Here is a 20570-nt window from a genome sequence, read left to right on the forward strand (position 1 = left end):
TTGATATCGACAGGAGGCACAGTATTTTAGCACACTTTGGAGGACGACTGACTTGTCATCGCTCTCCCTTGTCATTTTGGTTCCTTCTGGGTTTTTCATGAGGTCAGGAGTCTGTTGTTAAGGGCCTGGCGTCCAATACTGGATATTTATCGAAAGTTCCGGGTGACACACTAATGACTAGATGGATCATCCTCAACAAGGAACTAAATCCGTGGGAAATAATTTTAATGGATTTTAGCCTAACTTTTGATAAAATGATCGAAGTTAAACGATTGAATTCCAAAATAATTAAAATTTAAAATAACACTTTATTGAGGGTCCATTCGTCCCTCACAATATTAATGCTTTTTTAATGTTTTTTTTTTTAAATATTTGCAAGCAAATATATCGATTTGCTTTTTATTTACGTTTTCACGTACATTAAATAATTTACAACTAAATATTATTACAATATAGCGCAATGTTTTGTCTACTTTATAATTTAGATACATCAAGCGCAGCCAAAAATTAGGCTACATTTAGTGTTACCACCCGTCCGGTTTTCACCCGGACAGTCCGGGTGAACTATTAATTTCGTCCGGGAATTTCGTAGAAATTGCGATGAAACAAAGTACTTGCAAATATTTTTACAAATGTACACTATTTTAACAGCGAAAGAACTGAAAGTCTGCCATGTTAATCTGTTTACGCCGACGAGTGAAGCGCAACCTGTCGACCTGACTTTTTTTTTTGCATGTACGATCGTATACGTCTCCAATATCCAATAGAGCTAAGTCTAAGCCACCTGACTTAGACATAGCTCTGTTGTTTCTTAATTTAGGTTACTTACGTTACTTCTGCGCAGGTTTCTAGTTCCTAACTGTAACTGATTTATAACCGGCATGCACGTTACTCTTCGCATTGTAAAATGACATTGCGCATGCATCAGGAACTTCTGTTCGAACAAACCTGACCTGCCGTCCGGGTCAGCGATTTTGAAAAGGTGGCAACACTAGCTACATTGGTGCAGCACAGAAGAACTTAAGTCCAACAACCGTTAAGCCTACAGAAATTCCCATGAATCCTGCTGTGGCTACAGCTTTGATCATAAATCCAAAAATCGCTATCAGGAGAAACTCTGAACTTAGCGAACCTGACAACCTGACCCTATGACCTCACTTTTGGGTTCGAACTTCGCCAAGTGTACACGTGTATCGATTCTATGTTCACCCGGTAGTTTAGCATCGTAACCTATGTAACATATGAAATTAAAATAAAATTTTCGAATTATTTTGTCTGTAGCCTGATACTGTATTATAAGGTGATTACATACGAATTAGCGGTACAAACGCTTCACCGCTTTCTTCGAACAATGTTTCTGCAACTGCTGTTTCCATCATTTCCACAAATATGAGAAACACAACTTCAACTTCTAAAAGTACTAGTTCTCCAGTTAAGAAACGCAGGCACATCGAGGAATCAACAATATCTAAATCTTTAACTCAGGAAATGACTAATTTGTATTTTCTGAATCTGAAGTTGAAGAAACTGAATTAGACTCATGTATTGAAGCTGGTAGTGAAAACGAAGCAGAATCGAATGGTGGTGTTGTGGGTTTGTTCTTCATCGGCATCTTCTACCATCAACAGCGCAACACGTTTGTAAATTTTCTAAAAATTAATTTTCCGAGCTGCTTTCGAATTTACATGAGCCACTACTTCCCTCGACAAACGTATGAGGTAGTCCTATCGTACGGTAGGAGACACAACACAAATTAAAAATAATTATTTAGTGTTATTAAACATCTTATAAATACTTTAAAATAGTTTGGCTAAATTCTAGATACGTATACCGTCATGGCGGCACTTCCTGTTTTGCTGCTAGCCTCGCTCCCGACGCCGTAGCTGTTTGGTGATGAGTAGTGCTGTGCGATGTCTATAATTTTAACATCGATGTCAAACATCGATGTTTGCCTAAGCATCGATGCTAAATTTCGATGTCGGATTTCACATCGATGTTTGATCGATGCCCATTGGAACATCGATGTTCAATCAAGATAAACTCAAACAGTTTAAAAAAAACAAAACTTAATTTTATTTTCAACTTGTATAGTTCAATTACAGTTCCAATGCATACAGTTCTTCAATTGATAATGAATTTAAAACTAGAAGTTTGTGTACATTCTTTGGCTTTAAAGAACTCCGCTTTTTGTTGATAGTATTTCCAGCTTTGGAAAATAATCTTTCTGCTGGAACTGAAGTGGCAGGAATGCAAAGCCACTTCATGGCAAGTTCACATAAATTATAGTTAAAAAATTTCATGGATTTCCACACATCCAAAGCATTACTATTGTGAGGCACAATAGGGTCATCTAAAAAAGTATTAAAATTTGAATTTAAAGTTGCATTTGTGTTAACATTTCTATCTTAATATCAATTTTTCTGGATGACCAAAGGTCATCATCTTCAAGTTTATTTTCTGCATTATTGTGAAAACTTATTTGAGCCTCAGCAGAGGGAAATTTACAAAGTTCTGCATTTACACATTTAATTGCATTTGCACAACATGCTGGACTTTTAAAATCTAGCTTTTTGAACCTTGGGTCTAGTAATGTGGAAACACTATATACTAACTTCGTCTCAGTGGATTTAAAACGGAAATCAAGATTACTAAAACATTTTTCCAGCAACTTCTTTCCCACATTTGTTTCTGTAGAAACCTTGCAAAGTGCATTAAACATTAACCCTAAAAATGGGATAATTTTACTGATGGTAGTGTGAGTTTCTGCTGAAATTTCATTAGTTACTTTATAAAAAGGTTTTAGTACTTTAAGCGCATCATTCAAAGCACTTAATTCTCTACCAGAGAGCATGTCGGGTGCCCCTGGAAACTTTTGCAATGTTAGTGTAACAAAATTTTTTAGTAGTACAAATCTCTCAATCATCAAGAAATACGAATTCCATCGAGTCTCAACATGCTGAATTAATTTTAATGCCACAGAACCTTTTTCATTCTGCGATGAGTCGGCGTAAACAGACTAACATGGCAGAGTTGAGGATGAGTTTCAATGAGTGTGAGTTCGTTCACTGTTAAAATAGTGTAAATTTGTAAACATATTTGCAAGAACTTTGTTTCATCGCAATTTCTATTAAATTCCCGGACTGTCCGGGTGAAAACCGAACAGGTGGTAACACTAGGAACAAAGAATGAACTGCATGCATCGATGAATCAAAATTCACATCGATTCAGGATCGATGTTTCAAAAACATCGGAAGGTCGATGCATCGACGAACAAAAACATCGATGTATCGATGTCACATCGATGCATCGCACAGCACTAGTGACGAGTGATGTCACGTGACGGTGCGCGCGATTTGAATCTGACGAGTTGGTTTGCGTGTTGCGTATAGTTCGAACTTCGCAAAAAAAAAAAAAAAAAAAAAAAAAAGAAAAGGATTTCGACGATTTTTTTAACGTCCGGGGATTTTATTTCGTCGCTTGGAATATCGGAATGTCCGGAGTTAGGTGTCGACGTTGGGATGCCTTCCGACGTAAAATTCGCCATCGAGACGGGTTTGCAACGACCGGTCGAAGCCGAGCGTGGCAAGTGCTGCGACGGCGTTCGTAAAATAAGTTACGGAAATGTGTGACGCCGGTTCGCTTTATTTCCGACGTCGCGAGTGCGACGTTAATAATAATACTTCGGTGTACGGAGGTACTTTCGAGGAAAAATTTGGCAAGATGTCGTCGCGGGGAACGATATTTTCGCTTTCGTCTGGCGCTTCATTTGCATAGACGGTTCGTCGAAGTCTTCGTGTTTGGTCGTTGCGGTAAGTCGCGCTACCGGCTGGGCTAGTTTCGTTTGGCACGCGACGACGGTCTTCTCTCTGTTTAACGATTTGACGAGTTTGAAAATCGGAGGCCCGGAAAGACCGCGGAAATAGGCGAGACGGTCGCGAGCAAGCGCGGCAGATACGAAAGAGGGAGGACGCCGAAAGGGACTATTAAGCGGGCGGGCGGTCGGCGGAATCCGTAGAGAAGACGAGAACCGTTTTTTGCATTTCGTAAACGATCGCTCCGAAACCAGTCTAGAAGCGATACCGAAGAAGCGAGCAAGAGAAAAAAAAAGAGGAGAGGAATAGCGTCGCGACGGCGGAATGAAGCGCGCCAGAGTAGCCGAATGGACGACGATGACGGTGAGTAAAAATGCGTTTTTTTTCCTTATTTTTAATAATTTGTCTAGAGCGATGTTTTTCGATCTCTCGTTCGTTTTTTTTCTCTTTTTCACGGAGGCTTCGCCGACGCCGTCTTTCGTTCGCGCGCGCACCGTCACGTGACAACACTCGTCACCAAACAGCCACGGCGTCGGGAGCGAGGCTAGCAGCAAAACAGGAAGTGCCGCCATGACTGTATACGTATCTGGAATTTAACCAATAGTTTAATTTGTTTATTTACCTTCGCTGGTAACCATCGATGTTAAACGTATTTGCCATTTTTTCAACAAATTTCCTCGTGAGTCAATGCGAGACGTTCACTGAGTCACGTGATGTTGTGAACGTGCGTCGCAACGATTTTTTCTTGGAGTTAAAATGTAAACAGTATACTTCTGATTGCCGTGTACAAGTAACGTTTGAACTTGCGCCGCAACCTCTCTAATAAATTTCCTGAAAAAAAACGTGAAGCTATTTCTCTCAAGCATTCAGTCTTTTTATATTGTTTTAAGTGCAGAAATTTAAAAAAACATTTCTTTTGATGATTTGATCTTGCAGGAAATTGCAAAGTTGGAGCCAAAAATTGCTTTGTCTGGAAATGTTAGATCAGTTGTAAACATAGTAACACATTCTCCTAATATTGTGCCTGAATATGAGTATGAAGAGTTGAACACAGAATGGCAATTACTGTCTGTTATTTGTGATAAATTAACCAGTTGTGCAGTTGAAAATCTAGAAACTTTCTGGTATGAAGTAAATAAAATTAATGATAATGGAGATGTGATGTTTCCAATACAATGGAAAGCTTTCAACAATTTTGTTGAGTCTTTCCCACTCTAGTGCTTGTGTGAAAAGCAGTGGCGTAGCGTGGGTGTCAGTCTTATTTAGGTATCTCAATTTAAAAACCTAAATTTCAGTTTCGTCACAGAATAAGTAATGAAAAATTCCGTGTTCATTTCAATTGTCGCACCTACGAATCGTAGATGCGACAAAAATATGAAATAAAATGGTTCAAATTTTTACAAGATATTATCATTATTTATTGTGAAATTTTGCCGCCCCTGCCGCCTCTACTACGCTACACCACTGGTGGAAAGTCTTATCACAACTTAATTTAATTAAGACAAAGCTTCGCAACAGACTTCAGGTTGACACTTGTAATGCAGTAAAGCATTACAAGTGTCAACCATGCTATCAAAAGAGTTATTAAAACCCAAAACCGAAAATGTTATGATTGGATTCCAGAAGTTAAAGAAACTCGCCCAATAAATATCCACGATACTGAAACTAAAGAAAATGGCGATGTAGACGACGTAATTCATATGTTCAACTTGTAAAGTAAGATTTGCATTTTTTTATACCTGTAGAGTTGTTTTTGCTAATTTTATTAAAGAAAGCTATATCTTACTATTTTTTTTTATTTAATTTAATGAAGTCCCTATGTAGCGGATTGAAAAGTGTTTACACACACCTTTGTTTACGTGCCAATATATGTATATATATTGTCACGTAAAAAAATATTCATGAATATTAATGTGAAATAAACACAAAAATTGAGTATGATGGTATATTAATGTCAAAAGCAACCAACCATAGAAATAGTACATTTTGAAGGAAAATAATACATTTTTTGAAGGAGCTTCAGTAGGTTTTGAAATTTCACTGTGGCAACGTTGCTTTCCAGGTTCATTCTTGCCCAGTTTTCTTAGGTAAGTACCTTTTTTTTTTATTTATTTCTCGGTGCCATTCTGCCATGATATCAGACAAACCTATTTTAAATATAGGAACACACATTAAAATCTCAATTATACGGTTCGTTGCTTAAAACAGTATTTACAAACAATCCTTTAAAAAAGACAAAAGCAATATTTGAGTTAAAACCGAGAAAAATTTCATCTTTAAAAAGAATTTCAAATGTTTACAGCTAACAATTATTGTCCTGGAGCCAAATTTACGCCGCAAAGCGATTAGAGAGCCGAAGTGGCAGAAATATTTATTACTCCACTTTAGTATCATTAGAACTATTGGTAGATGAGAGACCAGGCGACTCTGATTATATGTTGTTGGACCGAACCTATCATGGGCTGGAAAAAAGCTCTTTTAATAACCATAAAAAAAGGAAAGTAAAAAAATAATAAATAAAAGAAAATGTGAATAAATATAATTAAATACTTTTTTCATCCCATATTTGTTTGATATTTCCTATTCGTATAGTCTCAATTTATAAGAATATGAAATTCTCAAATTTGTATTTCGTCAATGAATTTCATCGACGGTGAAAATCTGGCAACAGCGCTCTCTACTCGCAGCTGTTCAAATTTTGATTTGAAAATAGAAATCGTATTAAGTCGTGAGTCTGAACTAATTATTTAAGAAACTTGTCATTTTAACATAATTGTTATTTTTAATTACAATGAATTATTTAATAACCATGAATTCTGAAGATTTATTCCAGTAAATTATCCAGTTGTCAGGATTGGAGAAACCACGCTTTTGCACTTCATAATTTTTATCAAATTAAATTTCCAGGTATTTAAAGATGTTTTAAATAGTTTTTTAGGTGTATAATGTATGATCAGTTAATTTCAGCAAATTGCTTTACTTTTGCTCAATTCAAGCTGTGAATGATACATTTGGGACCTTAACAGAGCTGTAGAGCATACTCATAGCAACAAAAAAGTCAAAGGAACCATACCCCTACATGTGACTCTGTGAGATATAGCCCCTCAAAATGACTCCTATGTAATATGTTATACAGGGATACTTATACAGATATCCCTGTATAACATGTAGTTAAGTTCCAAAAAGTGTCATGTTAGTAAATCCATGCTATATAAAACAAAGGACTAAAACAAAACTTAGGTTTAGGTTCAAAAGTTAGCTAAAGTAATGCATGTTAATATTAATTTTTTCTTCTCTGCTAAACACTGTTAAAACAAGAGCATTTTCTTTTTGGAAATTATCATCATCATGCTTTCCTGTTGACTTTAATATGAAGTATCAGTGACATCTTGATTTTTTCGTACTTTTTTCATAAAATCTGATATTTTCATTTGCTTGTGTTTGCCTAAGACAGTGTTTCTCAAACTTTTTGCTCACGCAACCTGATATATTTGTTTGTAATGGTTTTGCAATCCAAATGCTTATAATATAAAATTTCTAAAAAATCTGGTAAACTGAAGTAACTCTACATTATATAATGAAATAAAATTATGCATTATTGATAATAACTTCTAAGTGTGAAATGTAACATTGAGTACATTTCTATTAAGGGCTTTAGAGCCGATTTTCATTTGTAATAAATAACTTTCTGCAGTTTCGGTGTTTATTAATGAAATTTCAATATTAAAAAATGTAAGACAATAATTTTGAAACAGACTGTTTCATAAGTATTCAGGAGACTATTTTACTTTGAAAAATTTTACAAGGTTTTTTTATAAACTTGTAATTTAAACTCTTTATTAAAATGTACTTTTCAGATTGTAAGAGTTTGTCAATTTCATATTCTACATAGACAAAAAAAAAAATCATTTATTGATCCACTTGTACTAAAATTCATTCTTTACTTATTTTTTATAATTTATTGTTATGTATGACAATAAACCTGAAAGGGAAGAATAAACAAGGAAACATATTCAAAACCATTTCAACTTAAATAGCTTTATGACTAGTACCTTACATATAATGATTTTCTATTTTAATGTTGTTCAAAATAGAAAAGAGAAATCAATTTTATATACACTTATTCTATAATCTGAACTTTATTATTAATTGACAATAATAATTACTTTGAATTCAAATGAAACAGTAAATGCTAATATACTGCCAGCAGTTGGAAAAACTTCAAGAAAAATGACCATATTTGACAAACAGAAAGGATTTTTTTTTTTACACAATAAACTTGATACCATGTTGCAATAACCACACACCAAAACTTAAAAATGCTTGATTGGGAAGTTCTCCTTTATAGTTGTTATCTGAAACTTATAGATTACCTCCTCTTTTGATCTTTTTAAAACAGTTTTAGTGGAGATAATTCAAAATAATTCAAATTTTAATTCAAAATAAGCTATCTAGAAGCATAAAGAAATGTTTTTTGAATCAAAATAATTTTTATAAGAAAAGAATCAAAAAATTTGTAAATCAATAGAAAAATGTCATATCTAATGAAGAGCATTATATAAAGGGTTGGAGTGTAAAAGATAACTGCCATTTTCATTACTACATTATAATGCATGCTAACAGCTAAACAGCAACATATTTCAATTTAAATATTATATGTACTGTACTGTACCTTTTACCTATAACATGCACTTTATTGTGATTAAAGTAAACAAAGCAGAATATTTCTTAAAACATTTAATTTTTCCACTTAACAGAAATTAAGCCGATACAATAAAATGTCTTCTGTTCTTTTTCACACTTCAGGAAATAACAATCTTATAGTGGAGTCAATTTTTCATTAGTGGCTGCTCATCTGCAGATGAGCAGTTTTTTTTTGTTTAATTATATTGTTTCTTTTCATTAAAACATTATCCTTATTATAATGATATATCAAATACTTGTTTTATTTGTTAATTTTATAATATATATATATAAAATAAATGTTTTATTTAAATATTTTCAGATTATTTATTCATTATAAAATTAAGGATATTTACAATGGGTTCTGAACAATTTTATGTGAAATGGAATAATCATCAGCCAAATATGATTGCTGTGTTTGATCAATTGCTTACAAATGAAACATTTGTGGATGTAACATTAGCATGTGAAGGTGTAAGACTAAAAGCTCACAAAATTATTCTTTCTGCTTGCAGTTCCTTTTTTCAGAATTTATTTTTGGAAAACCCATGTAAGCATCCAATTGTAATCATGAAAGATGTAAAATACACAGAATTGAAAACAGTATTGGATTTTGTATATAAAGGCGAAATTAAAGTGACTCGAGATCAGCTGACAGGACTCATTAAATTAGCAAAATTACTGAATATAAAAGGCTTAGAAGAGGTTAAAGATGATGAACAACCTATTTCAAATAACGAAGCTCAAACAACTGCACCAAACTTGGTATCATCACAACAACAGCTGGTTTATACATTTCAGTATGTTCCTTCGCCATTTATTCCAATTCAGCCACGATATAATATGATACTACCTGCTGTAGAAAAAAATGAAAAAAGCAATAAAGAAAAAAGTTCATCAGATACAAATTCTCATAATTTAGAATGTCATAATTCAAAAATAAACGACTCAGGTAATGAAAAATCAACTAAGGAATCTTCTGAAATGAACACTGATTTACATAGAAATATTCTAGTAACTGATGCAAATAGTCAGATTCATGATGATGATTCATCTACCCCATCAATTACATATCCTGATGTATGTATAAAAGAGGAAAAAGCTTCAGATGATGACAGCAATTACAATGAATACACAAATTTTACTGATCAGATTAGTAAAGACCCAAATGTAAGTAATTTATTTTTCATTTTCTACCTATAAGAACAAATAAAGTTTTATATAATCTAGTTATTCTAGTGCAAGGGTCACCAAACTGTTTTGATCGTTGACCCCCTACAAGTTTTCGAAACCTCACATCGACCCCCACCAAAAAGTTTGTGTTATAAGGAAAATAAAGCACTTACTATTTTAATACATTTCTTTTAATTCTGCATTTTTTTTCATTTATTGTATATTTGTTAATAATAATTTTTTGTAACTGTCAATCAGTGAGACAGATAAACTTGATCCTTACCTCCCCCTTATCCTTAGCTTAAGCTTGATAATCAACCCCTCCCAATAATGTTATATTGACCACTTTGGTGACTCCTGTTCTAGTGTAATTATCTTTAATAACATAATTACATATTGATAGTGTTCTTTATATGCAACTCAATTGTAAATAATGCTTTATTAATAGTTATTGACTAATACAAATGTAGTAGACTAATTAATTTTTCAGACAGTGTTTATTGATTATAATTAGAATTTACTTTCTGTAAACATTTATTTCTTTTAAAACTTTTTGATAGAAATATTTATTAGTTGTGCCAAACATCTGTATTATTATCAATATAAATAGCTTACATTAATTAATATATCAGATATTTTTTTTAACATTAATAAATCAATATTAATTAATGAGTTTTATAATATATTTTTCTGTTAGTCCTAAATAATTTGCATTATAAATAGATATTGAAAGTATATATTATGTTTGATTTACACAGAATTACTTAATTAAATTACTGTGATGTCCAGACCACACTGAACATTGCATGGAATGTAACTGAACTAATGTTTAAATTTGGATGACATCTTTTTTGCTTGAGATTTGTGTAGGTGAAAGGAATTTGGTATTATAAAACTTGTTTGTTACATTTCCCATTTGACATTTGCATATGAGAAAGAAAGTGACATTGATATAAAACTTTGCTTGTCATGTAATATCTGTCATAGGCTGTGTACACACTAGGCGTTTTTAAACGTGCGTTTTAAAGAACCAATAGTTCTGCATAGGCATACACACTCAAACGCACGCTTTTGGCCAAGCGTGTATTAAACGCACGTTTATAGATTTTTCTTAAAACGCATGTTTTGCGGGTGTCAGCCGAGCGCTTTGAGATATATGTGCTGCCATGTTACCGTACATTCGATCGCGCGTTTTGCGGGCGTCAGCCGAGCGCTTTGAGATATATGTGCTGCCATGTTACTGTACATTCGATTGCATGTTTTCGGGTAGAGTGGACGTACATTGGCCGAAATGGAGAACGATCATTTCGATACTGATCTATTTATTGATGAAATCTAAAAGAGACCAACCATTGTCAAATGATTTTATAGATATTTTAAAAGAATTAAAAAACTTGGGTTTATTTTGTCTTAGTTTTGGATCTTGGTCTTAGTTTCCCTCGCGTAACATCGCGTCCCAGAGAAGGCAACGGGAAACCACTCTGGGTTACTAACTTTCCCTAGTATACACCTTGGCGCGTTACTAACTACTTACTAACCTACGCCAGGTGTCGCCGACGTCAGGAATCTGATATGGCACCACGAAGAAGAAGAAGTTTTGGATACAACGTCACAAACATTTCATGTGTCAGTCTATCTTGTAATTGGGTGCACCCAAAATTCTCTTTGCCTCTGCCATCGCCTTTTATAGCGATGATGTAGGAGGCACACACAAGCAATTACTTTCACGTCCATTTCCAAACTGAGCCAGTGCATATGCTCCACTAAACGGTCGTCTAATGCCGAGCTAATGCACGGTGTGTACGCTGCTAACACAACGCAAAACGCCTAGTGTGTACACAGCCATAATCTAAAGAGAAAATACTTTCTTGGAAGGAGAAATTTAAAATTAATTATTTAATGTATTTCATCTATTTCTGATGCCTTTGTCCCTTAGCTTTTTCAATGCAGCATCAATCTATTCCTTAAGAAAGGTTGCACTCTCTTTCTCCATCCCTTCTAGATTTAAACTGTTCTCATTTCCATAGCAATTGTCCATGTATCTTTCCCATCTTAGTACTTGTTCGTCTTTCTGCAATAAAATGTTTCCATTTTCATTTCTCAGGGTCCCAATTTTGCATTCCCTTTTTTTCCCTGAGATTAACCTTAGCTTTTCATATACTCTTAAGTCGTTCCCATTTGTGTGGTGCTGCATTTCCAGACGTAATTAATTCAACCACTTTTCCTTTGCCTGTTTGCATATTGTTTTTATTTGTTTATTAATGATTCTATATTTTTCTTTTTCTTTCATGTTGTTATCATTTTTGTATCATCTTCTTTCATCCATCTTTTTTACTATCTCCTCTGTGACCCAAAGCTTCTTTATTTGTCTCCCTTTCTTGCCGAGGATGTCAACCACAGTGTCTTTAATTTTTTGTTCCAATCTTTCCAGATTTCTTCTGCACTTCTGTTAGTGTTGAAATTTTGCAGTCTTCTCAATATGTCAGCCTGAAAAGTCTTCTTGATGCAGTCTTTCCTCAATGCCTCTATATTGAGCCATTCTTTTGCTTTTTTGGTCTAACATGTTTTAGCCTTATTCTTAGTTTCGTTACCAGTAGACTATGATCACTGTTGCAATCTGCACCTGGATAAGTCTTTATGTTAATTATTGCATTTCTAAATCTGTAGTTGACTAGAATATAATCAATTTGGTTTCTTGTTTCTGCTCCACTTAACCCTGGAGCTCTCCATGTATCCAATTTTCTTTCATGCAGTTGGAACCAGGTATTAGTTACAATCATGTTGGTTCTTCTGTAAAATTTGTCTACTTCCTCTTTTATGTCTTTCACCTAGTCTTCATGGTTCAATTACATTATCTTCTCTCCTTCTTATGATCTTGGCATTCATGTAACTCATAATAATCACTACATTTCTCTTGTTTTTAACTTGTTAGGCATTTGTTTATTTGTTTATAAATATCCTCTGTCTCCTCATCTGAATGGCCATTTGTTGGCATGCATGTGAAAAGGCCCTTACATTAGAATTTGACAATCTTTTTGCCAGAGAGGAGGAGGAGGAGGAAAAGTTAGCCAACACTAAATTTAATCCCTGGTGCACAAAAATATTGAACAGTTGTCAGGGTTATTTTTATCATCATCAATTGCCTTGTATTGTAAAGAAAATGAACACCTAGGTGTTTAAGTAAATTTTGTTTTATGTGGAAAAATTTCAGTATAAATTTAAATTCTTCAGATAAGACTCTTTATTGTATGTGAGGCAATGAAACTCTGGATCATTATTTATACATTTGTAAAAAATGTTTATCTTTTTGTCCAACTGATTATTGTAGCAATGTTTGTTATTTCTTTTGGAGGACAAGATATATGAATTGTTTTCTAAAACAGATTCTGTTGGAACAATTTAGAAAAAATATATCTTTATTGTATATTTTATATTGTATATAAAATATTTTATATATTTTATTGTGTGTATTGTGTTGTACCTCTCCTCCTAGAGATCTTCTGTAAAGAGTATACAATAAATAAATAAAAGTATTATTACTTCTGCCTATTTTTTTGATCCAAATGGTTTTCAGTTGTTGTTTGGCTGACATGCATATCAAAACAGATTTACAAATAAGTCACAGAATTCTTGTATAAAAATGTTTTCAAGATTTTAATTTCATCTCAAAATGATTCAAAAATTAAAATATTAAATGAAAGAATCAAACATTTCAATTTAATCAGAAGTTTAAGTTTAAAAACATTAAAAGATTTATTTTTTGGGATGGTTAATTTTTCAATCAAAAACACACTCCTAAAGTTTTTTCACATAATAATAAATTTGTTAAAGAAAAAAATTCAAATCAGATAAAATCAGATATTATACTGACAGGTGAACTTGCAATAAAAGTTCAGATCCTGACAATGGGTATTCAACTCTTGCAAAAATTTAACAGTTCTGGCATAGATATATTTGCTTCAACAATAACCATTTTATTTATAACTAGCAGATAAGTCTGGCATTGCTCGGGCAAAAAGTAATGATAGTGAAGATTAAGATTATTACATTATAGCCAATCTTACCTGTTTTCACAGAATGCAAGAATTAGGTTCCCCTATTTCCAGACTAACTAAAAAATTTTTAGATGGGTCTAAAAATATGTTTGATTTCCCACAAAAATGCAAAAAACCACATCTGCACCTGTAAATTTTGCATGTAACTTTCTCTTAACGCTTCCATTGTTACTTATCACTTCCACTGCAGGGAAGTTTTAACAACCTTTCCCCACGGGGGGAATTTAAAAAAATCCCTTCTTAGTGTACATTCTCATGATGTACTCTATTAAAACACAATCAAAAATGCAAAAGAAAAAGCATCTAAAATAGTATAATAGAAGCCGAGTTCTTCACAGGAAGCCTTAATCTTGTCCCTCTCTCCATGGGGGAAATTTCGAAAAATCCCTTCTTAGTGTACATTCTCATGACGTACCCTAACTGTGTACCAAATTTTAACCTTCAACTCCTAACCATTTTGGCTCTTATTGAGATAATTGAGATGGGTTGATATATATATAGATTGATTTGATGTAAAATATATTTATTTTTCTCTGAAATATTTAATGTAGATAGTAGATAGCTCATAAAATGAATATTTTAATATTTATAAGCCTTACTGTGTGGGCATGTTTATAAATATTTCTGTTTTTATTTAAAGAGAAGCAGGATATGAATATTCATTACACTCCAGAACTTGAATTACTTTTTAATAATGACTTTGATCATTAGAATGTTTACTTTGAAATGACAGACAATTACATAATTTGTTAGATGCATAAATATATTTAAAAATTTTGGCCTTTTTGTTAAACTATAAAACTTTCTGAAAATCTTGTGTCTTGAAAAAGTCTGGATTTTGATTCAAACATAGACATGAGATGAAGAAAGGAATTCATTTCATTTGTATTCAAAATGTCTATTTAAGTCTGAAGTATTCTTGGATATAATACTAAGAATTGATTTTAAAAATATTTATTTATAGAAATTACTTTGAAGAGGTTAATATAATTCAGAGTTATAATATAAACAATGAAATTTTCTTCTGCAAACAATTATTAATCAGATATATATATATTAAATAGGCAGCATGTTCAGTTTATAGTTTTTTTTTAATGTGATGTCTTTATTTTACACGTGTAAATATTTCATTAAAGTTAATCTATAATATTTTAATTGGCTATCTGCATTTAAACTTATTTTTTAACATTTATAATTACTNTTAAATTATAAATTGATATTTATATCTTTCAAATTTCACACAAATATGAAGAAATATTAAGATTAATATAAAGAGAAAAATTAATGAGTTTTTTAGAAAGCTTATTTTTCAAGTGACACAAATTAGATAAGAATGTGCAAAAATTTAATCTGTTTTATTACTTCATTCAAAAGAGAAAACAAATATTTTAGAATTTTCTATTTTAATACAACAATTGGCAGCTTGCAGGCTTTTGTAATCTATTAATAAATTCTTGACTTTGAAAAGATTAGAAGTCCTTGGCAATATTTTTATTTAATCAGTTTCTCTTTTACATAATTTTTGACAAGTAGAATTGTTTTTCTATATTCAGTCTGCATATATGTTGAAGATGGCCTGAACTGAGACTGAACACATTTTATAATAATAAATTTTGGTGATCTTAATCAAGCAATTTTTATTTATTTTTAAACCTAGTGACACTCAAAAGGTTGTTTAATTTTTTTCTTATAAATAGTTCAGTTTGTCAATGTCAATATAAATGAAATTTCATTCAAAAATTGTCTGTAGGTAAAATTTAAAATTATCTATTTGAGTATATTGTTATTAATACAACATTCAAATGTAATAAATCAGTTTGTGCACAAAAACTGTTGGAAATCAGAATTTTGTTTGTTTTTCTTTAGTGCAATAGTTTTTATTTATCATCACTAATTTCAAGTTTAGGAAATATATATTTTTACAATTTATATTAATAAGTATTTCTTTAATTTTTCTTACATCTTGAAATAAACTTAATTAAAAATGTTTTTAGTATTTATATTTATTTATGACATATTAAAAGAAACTGCTTAATCATTCTATATTAAATTCAAACTTTAATATTACATCTTTTTGTAGTTTTAATTTTATTTTAATTATTGTTACCTTATAATAAATATTTTTTTTTCTAACTCTAATAAAGTTCTATCCTAAATAGTTTCCAAAATAGAGCTGAAATTGGTGTAACATTTTGATTACATTTCCCCTTATTGGTGAATTGGTTGTGGTGGTACCATTAACTGGCCAACAAGACCCCATTAGTTTTTGTTTGAGATTGGATGAAAAATGAAATATACCAAAGAAGGTATTGATAGATACATGACATAAACTGGTAGATAACATAATGGACAATGTTTCCTGAATAAAGAACATAAAACAACACACCATGTATGTTCACATGAGAATAGAAAAATGCTTTAAAATTAATGGTGAAATTTTTAAAAATTTATTATAAATATGTTGGAAATTGTCACTTGAAAAATAAATGTTTAATTAAATACCTCTATCTTGGAAACCATTTGGAATAATCACATTTATATGAACTTTGTGTTAAATAACATCCTTTCACCTCACACAATGTTGACCGTTCCTTTTGGGACATCCTGTATAATTGCATGTTATTTTAAACTCTTCATTTTACAATTAGTGGAACTGTAGTTATATTTGTTTAAAGATATAATTTTATTAAATTACATTTTCTCCCCTCTTAAATTTGAATATCAAGTACTGTAGATACATAAATATAAAACTTGCTATCTTTTTTTATTTAATTTAATATGCAAATGAAAATTTTAAATTGTTTGAATTTTCAAAATTATTTATGCTTTTTAAATATTATAAATTTTTTAATACTTTTTATTTAATTTACTTTGAATAATGTCCTCAATTCTTTCAACTTAAGGCTGAAACTTTGAAGATATATCTAAGACAATGAATTTTAATGATATTGGGTTGTTCCATCTCCACTCTAAATTCTGATAAACATGACCAAATGTAGAATTTAATCATGTATGTGTGTAAATGCTTATGGTCAGGGTGGGCGACCCAATCTCAAAAAAATATGACCTATTAAAGAAAACTTTCTTTTTTTGAAAATATCTTAAAATTATTTATTTATCCTTCAATTTGGTTTAAAATGAATAAGTTAAGATTTAATATAATAATTAATGAATCTTTTGATTATCAAACTGTTATTTGATAATCAAAAGATTTAATCAAATTGTTATTTGTTTAATTTAAAATTGGTAGTCAACATCTTAGTTTAAAACCTTATTTTCAAAAATTTTAAAATGATAGAAAATAGAATTTTCTTGATTTTAAAATTAAATCAATATATTTATTCATTTATTTCAGAATACAGGAATAATTGAAAATAATTCCCGAGATGAAATACAATCATCTTTAAATCAATTGCAAACAAATATATCAGATAAACAAGCAATATCTACAATATCTTCCGTTAATAATGCAGCAGCAACAGTAGTAGATACGTGTTTGGTATTGTCTAATAAAGCCAAACCAAATTATCTTAAAGAATCAATTCCAGGTACACTACTTTTTGAAATATGAATACAAATTATTAATAATAATTTTAACTTGTAAGCAAATTTTTTATTTATAGGTGTATTATTTTACAATCCATCAAACTTCATTAAATCATAATTTTTTTATATCTACTATTCTATTGTTATATGAATTTACTATGCTTTATTATTGGAATTTATATAAACTCTTCCAAATCCAAAGTATTCTCATTTAAAATAAAATATAGACCAGACTTACACATATTCATCATACAAATTAAAAAATTATTTATTAATAAAATAAATTTATATACAAACTTTGACATAAAATGCAACTGTGGATGTGTCCAACAACATCATTGTTTCTTTACATTTAAAAATTAGAATTTCTGTCAGTTTCTTGTCTTTTGTCATTCTAATAGCTTCTAAAAGTGACCTATTAGTTAATAAGTTAATTAAATTAATTTTGGCTTATGATGGGGAAATATTCTCCATCATAAGCCAACATTAATTTATTCTTTATCATTCTTTAATTTTTTGCATCTTGTAATAAATACTATTGAAAAAAAATTGTTTTCCAATAATAATTTTAGATTTTCTATATAATATTTTAACCATTTTGCCTAATGAATGATGTTTTAAGGTTAAAATCATGTAAGCAAATTCATGTTAAAGTTCATTTATGTGTTATATTTAACATGGATTTGCTTAAATAGAAAATTATGTAAGTATTTGTAATTAAAAGCACTAATTAATTTTAACAAAGATTTTTTTAAATTACTTAATTAAANTTAATAAATCAATATTAATTAATGAGTTTTATAATATATTTTTCTGTTAGTCCTAAATAATTTGCATTATAAATAGATATTGAAAGTATATATTATGTTTGATTTACACAGAATTACTTAATTAAATTCAAAATTGATTAATACTTACTAAAGTTTTTTACAATATGGATACACTCAAGTTTTTGGCCAAAGTTTATTCTTAATTACAATTATCATTAATGTAGTCCAAAATAATAATCTAGCAGTTCAACTTATATTAGGAAATGAGATTTAGGCTTTGGTTTATTTATTACTGAAAATTGATTAGTAAATTTTTGTTTGTTTTTTTTTTGTATGATTGGTTAAATTTTATTTTTGTTCAATCTGCAAATTAAATTTCTAGATTTTGTTACAGTTTGTGTGTCTTGCTATTCTCATTTCCAATAATTTTAATTCTATCACAACCTGACGTTTATTCTTTAGTTTGTCTAGATATTTTATGCCAATATCATCATTTCTTTTATAATCTTATTAAAGTTTAATTTCATAAATAGTATCAAGATTTGAACTTTTATCATTTGAGTCATTGAATAAATATGAATATTCTTTCCATTTATCAGATATTTTTCAATAATTGCAAGCAGTTACATTAAAATTTTATATTATGAAAAATTTTTATTGCTTGTAATTATGAAGCAAAGAGCAAATATTAAATACCTTTGCAAGTTGAATGAAAGCATGAGTGAAATCTACAAACTGATAAAGTATATGATGTTTGTTTTTAAATAGTTTGTGAGAATTTAGGATATAGTTATCACAGTCCTGAAAGTAATCTAGAATTGTTTGAATTCTAGAAAGACTCAAAAATATTTTGCAAACTTGTTATATCTGGCACTTTCATACTTTTCTCAACATGGCTGATAATGATACTTTTACTAGTTATCATAATCAGTTTGACTAGTGCTTTAAACATTAAATGTTAATCATTTTAATTATTATTTGTTTGCAGTACAGTAATTTAAATTGTCAGCATTTCTTAGTTTAGCAATCTCTAACTTTATTCATTAAATAGAACCATGTAAATATAAAACAAAATGTTCACATTTACTAATATTAATAACAAAACAGCAATTAACAGTTGCTAGTTGTAACTAAGCATTGTTATTTTTCATGGGTCTATTTGGTTTTTAATATAATTCTCACACTTACATTTAATATTATCAGTTTTTATGAAATACAACAAAATGAATACAGTGCATATTTCATTGTACTGCTACATACATACAGTAACAATATTCATAAATATTATCAATTAGTTTTAAAATTACTATTACTGTGTATATCAATGATTTATTTATGGTGTATCCCTTATAACTTTTCAAATTATACTGTGTTATAATATAATCGCATCCCCTTGGGCATACCTCACTCTTTGGAAAAGATTTTTTCTTCAATTATGCTTTAAAAAAGGGAGACACACAAAAGGGTGACATTTATTGAGATGGTTTGAGAGACTTCAATAAGTGAAAAATATATATTTGTATATTATGTAAATTTAATGTGTAACTATATCTTAAATTTAAGTAAATTTGAAATATGTTTTTAAAATTGTATATTAAAATGTGTTTTCTCTAGATGCAAAACGTGATTTAGTATGTTATGAATCAATAAGTTCTGCAACTTGTACTTCATCTGAAGAGATGTGCGTAGATAATTCAAGAGCTATTTCATTATCAAATCCAAATAATTATCATTTGAATAAAAGAATATTTGAATTAACAGATAAAGAAACACCATTTGGTAAGAACACTGAATATTTTTTAAATTACATAAAATACTTAAATTTTAATAAAATTTGATTTTTAGCTTGTGTTAAATATAAATAGTTTTATTGTCTTCTTTCTCTGATTTATAGAATTAATTAATATATTAATTAATTAATGTTAATATTTCTAAGTATTTTCAGTTTCAGTAATATTAGAATCATAAACAATAAGATAATTGTGTACATATCAAACCATGAAGTGAATATCTAAAATCTCAGGTATTTAGTTTGGGATTGGATATACTTATTTTTTTATAATTTATTTATAAATCATAAAACGTTCAAATTTTGCAAATAAATTATATTCTTTAAGAATTAATTCATATCCAATTTATTGAAATAGCAAATATTTTTTAAATAAACATTTGTAAATGAACTTGATAGTAAAATTCCCAATTAACTGAGATTTTGCATTATCCAAGGCAAATCTGTAAGTAAATATCCTACAATTCTTATACTGTAATTCATAAAAGAAAGCTTAAAATGATAACATGTATTAAAAAGTAATTTGTTTCTGTTCCCTTTTTTGTCGGCAACAGTTTAGTGAAAACTCCCACTTGTCAGTGGATGGTTTTACTTTTACTGTCCCGAAGGGTCGTGATTCTTTTTGTCAGGTTGAGTGGAGGAGGAGAGAGGGGTCATTGGTAAGGTGTTGACAATATTTGAATAAAGAACACCAGTAACAATCAAAAACAAAAAATTTATTGGATAACAATCGGACAATCAC

The 20570-nt window shown here is 30.2% G+C and overlaps 1 protein-coding gene across 1 annotated transcript in view; it reads left to right on the forward strand.

The window, feature by feature from the left end:
* The first annotated feature begins 3470 nt into the window (after positions 1-3470).
* The window catches only part of LOC111623884 (B-cell lymphoma 6 protein homolog), a 94250-nt gene continuing 77150 nt past the window's right edge, over positions 3471-20570 (forward strand). The window contains exons 1-4 of the mRNA XM_023366612.1: positions 3471-4175; positions 8818-9665; positions 17079-17271; positions 19654-19818. Coding sequence (XP_023222380.1) covers positions 4160-4175; positions 8818-9665; positions 17079-17271; positions 19654-19818 — 1222 coding nt within the window. The 5' untranslated portion in view covers positions 3471-4159. The remainder of the gene's footprint in view (positions 4176-8817; positions 9666-17078; positions 17272-19653; positions 19819-20570) is intronic.

Source organism: Centruroides sculpturatus, unplaced genomic scaffold (assembly GCF_000671375.1).
Source record: "Centruroides sculpturatus isolate CEXI.00-Female unplaced genomic scaffold, Cexi_2.0 scaffold325, whole genome shotgun sequence".
Lineage (NCBI taxonomy): Eukaryota > Metazoa > Arthropoda > Arachnida > Scorpiones > Buthidae > Centruroides > Centruroides sculpturatus.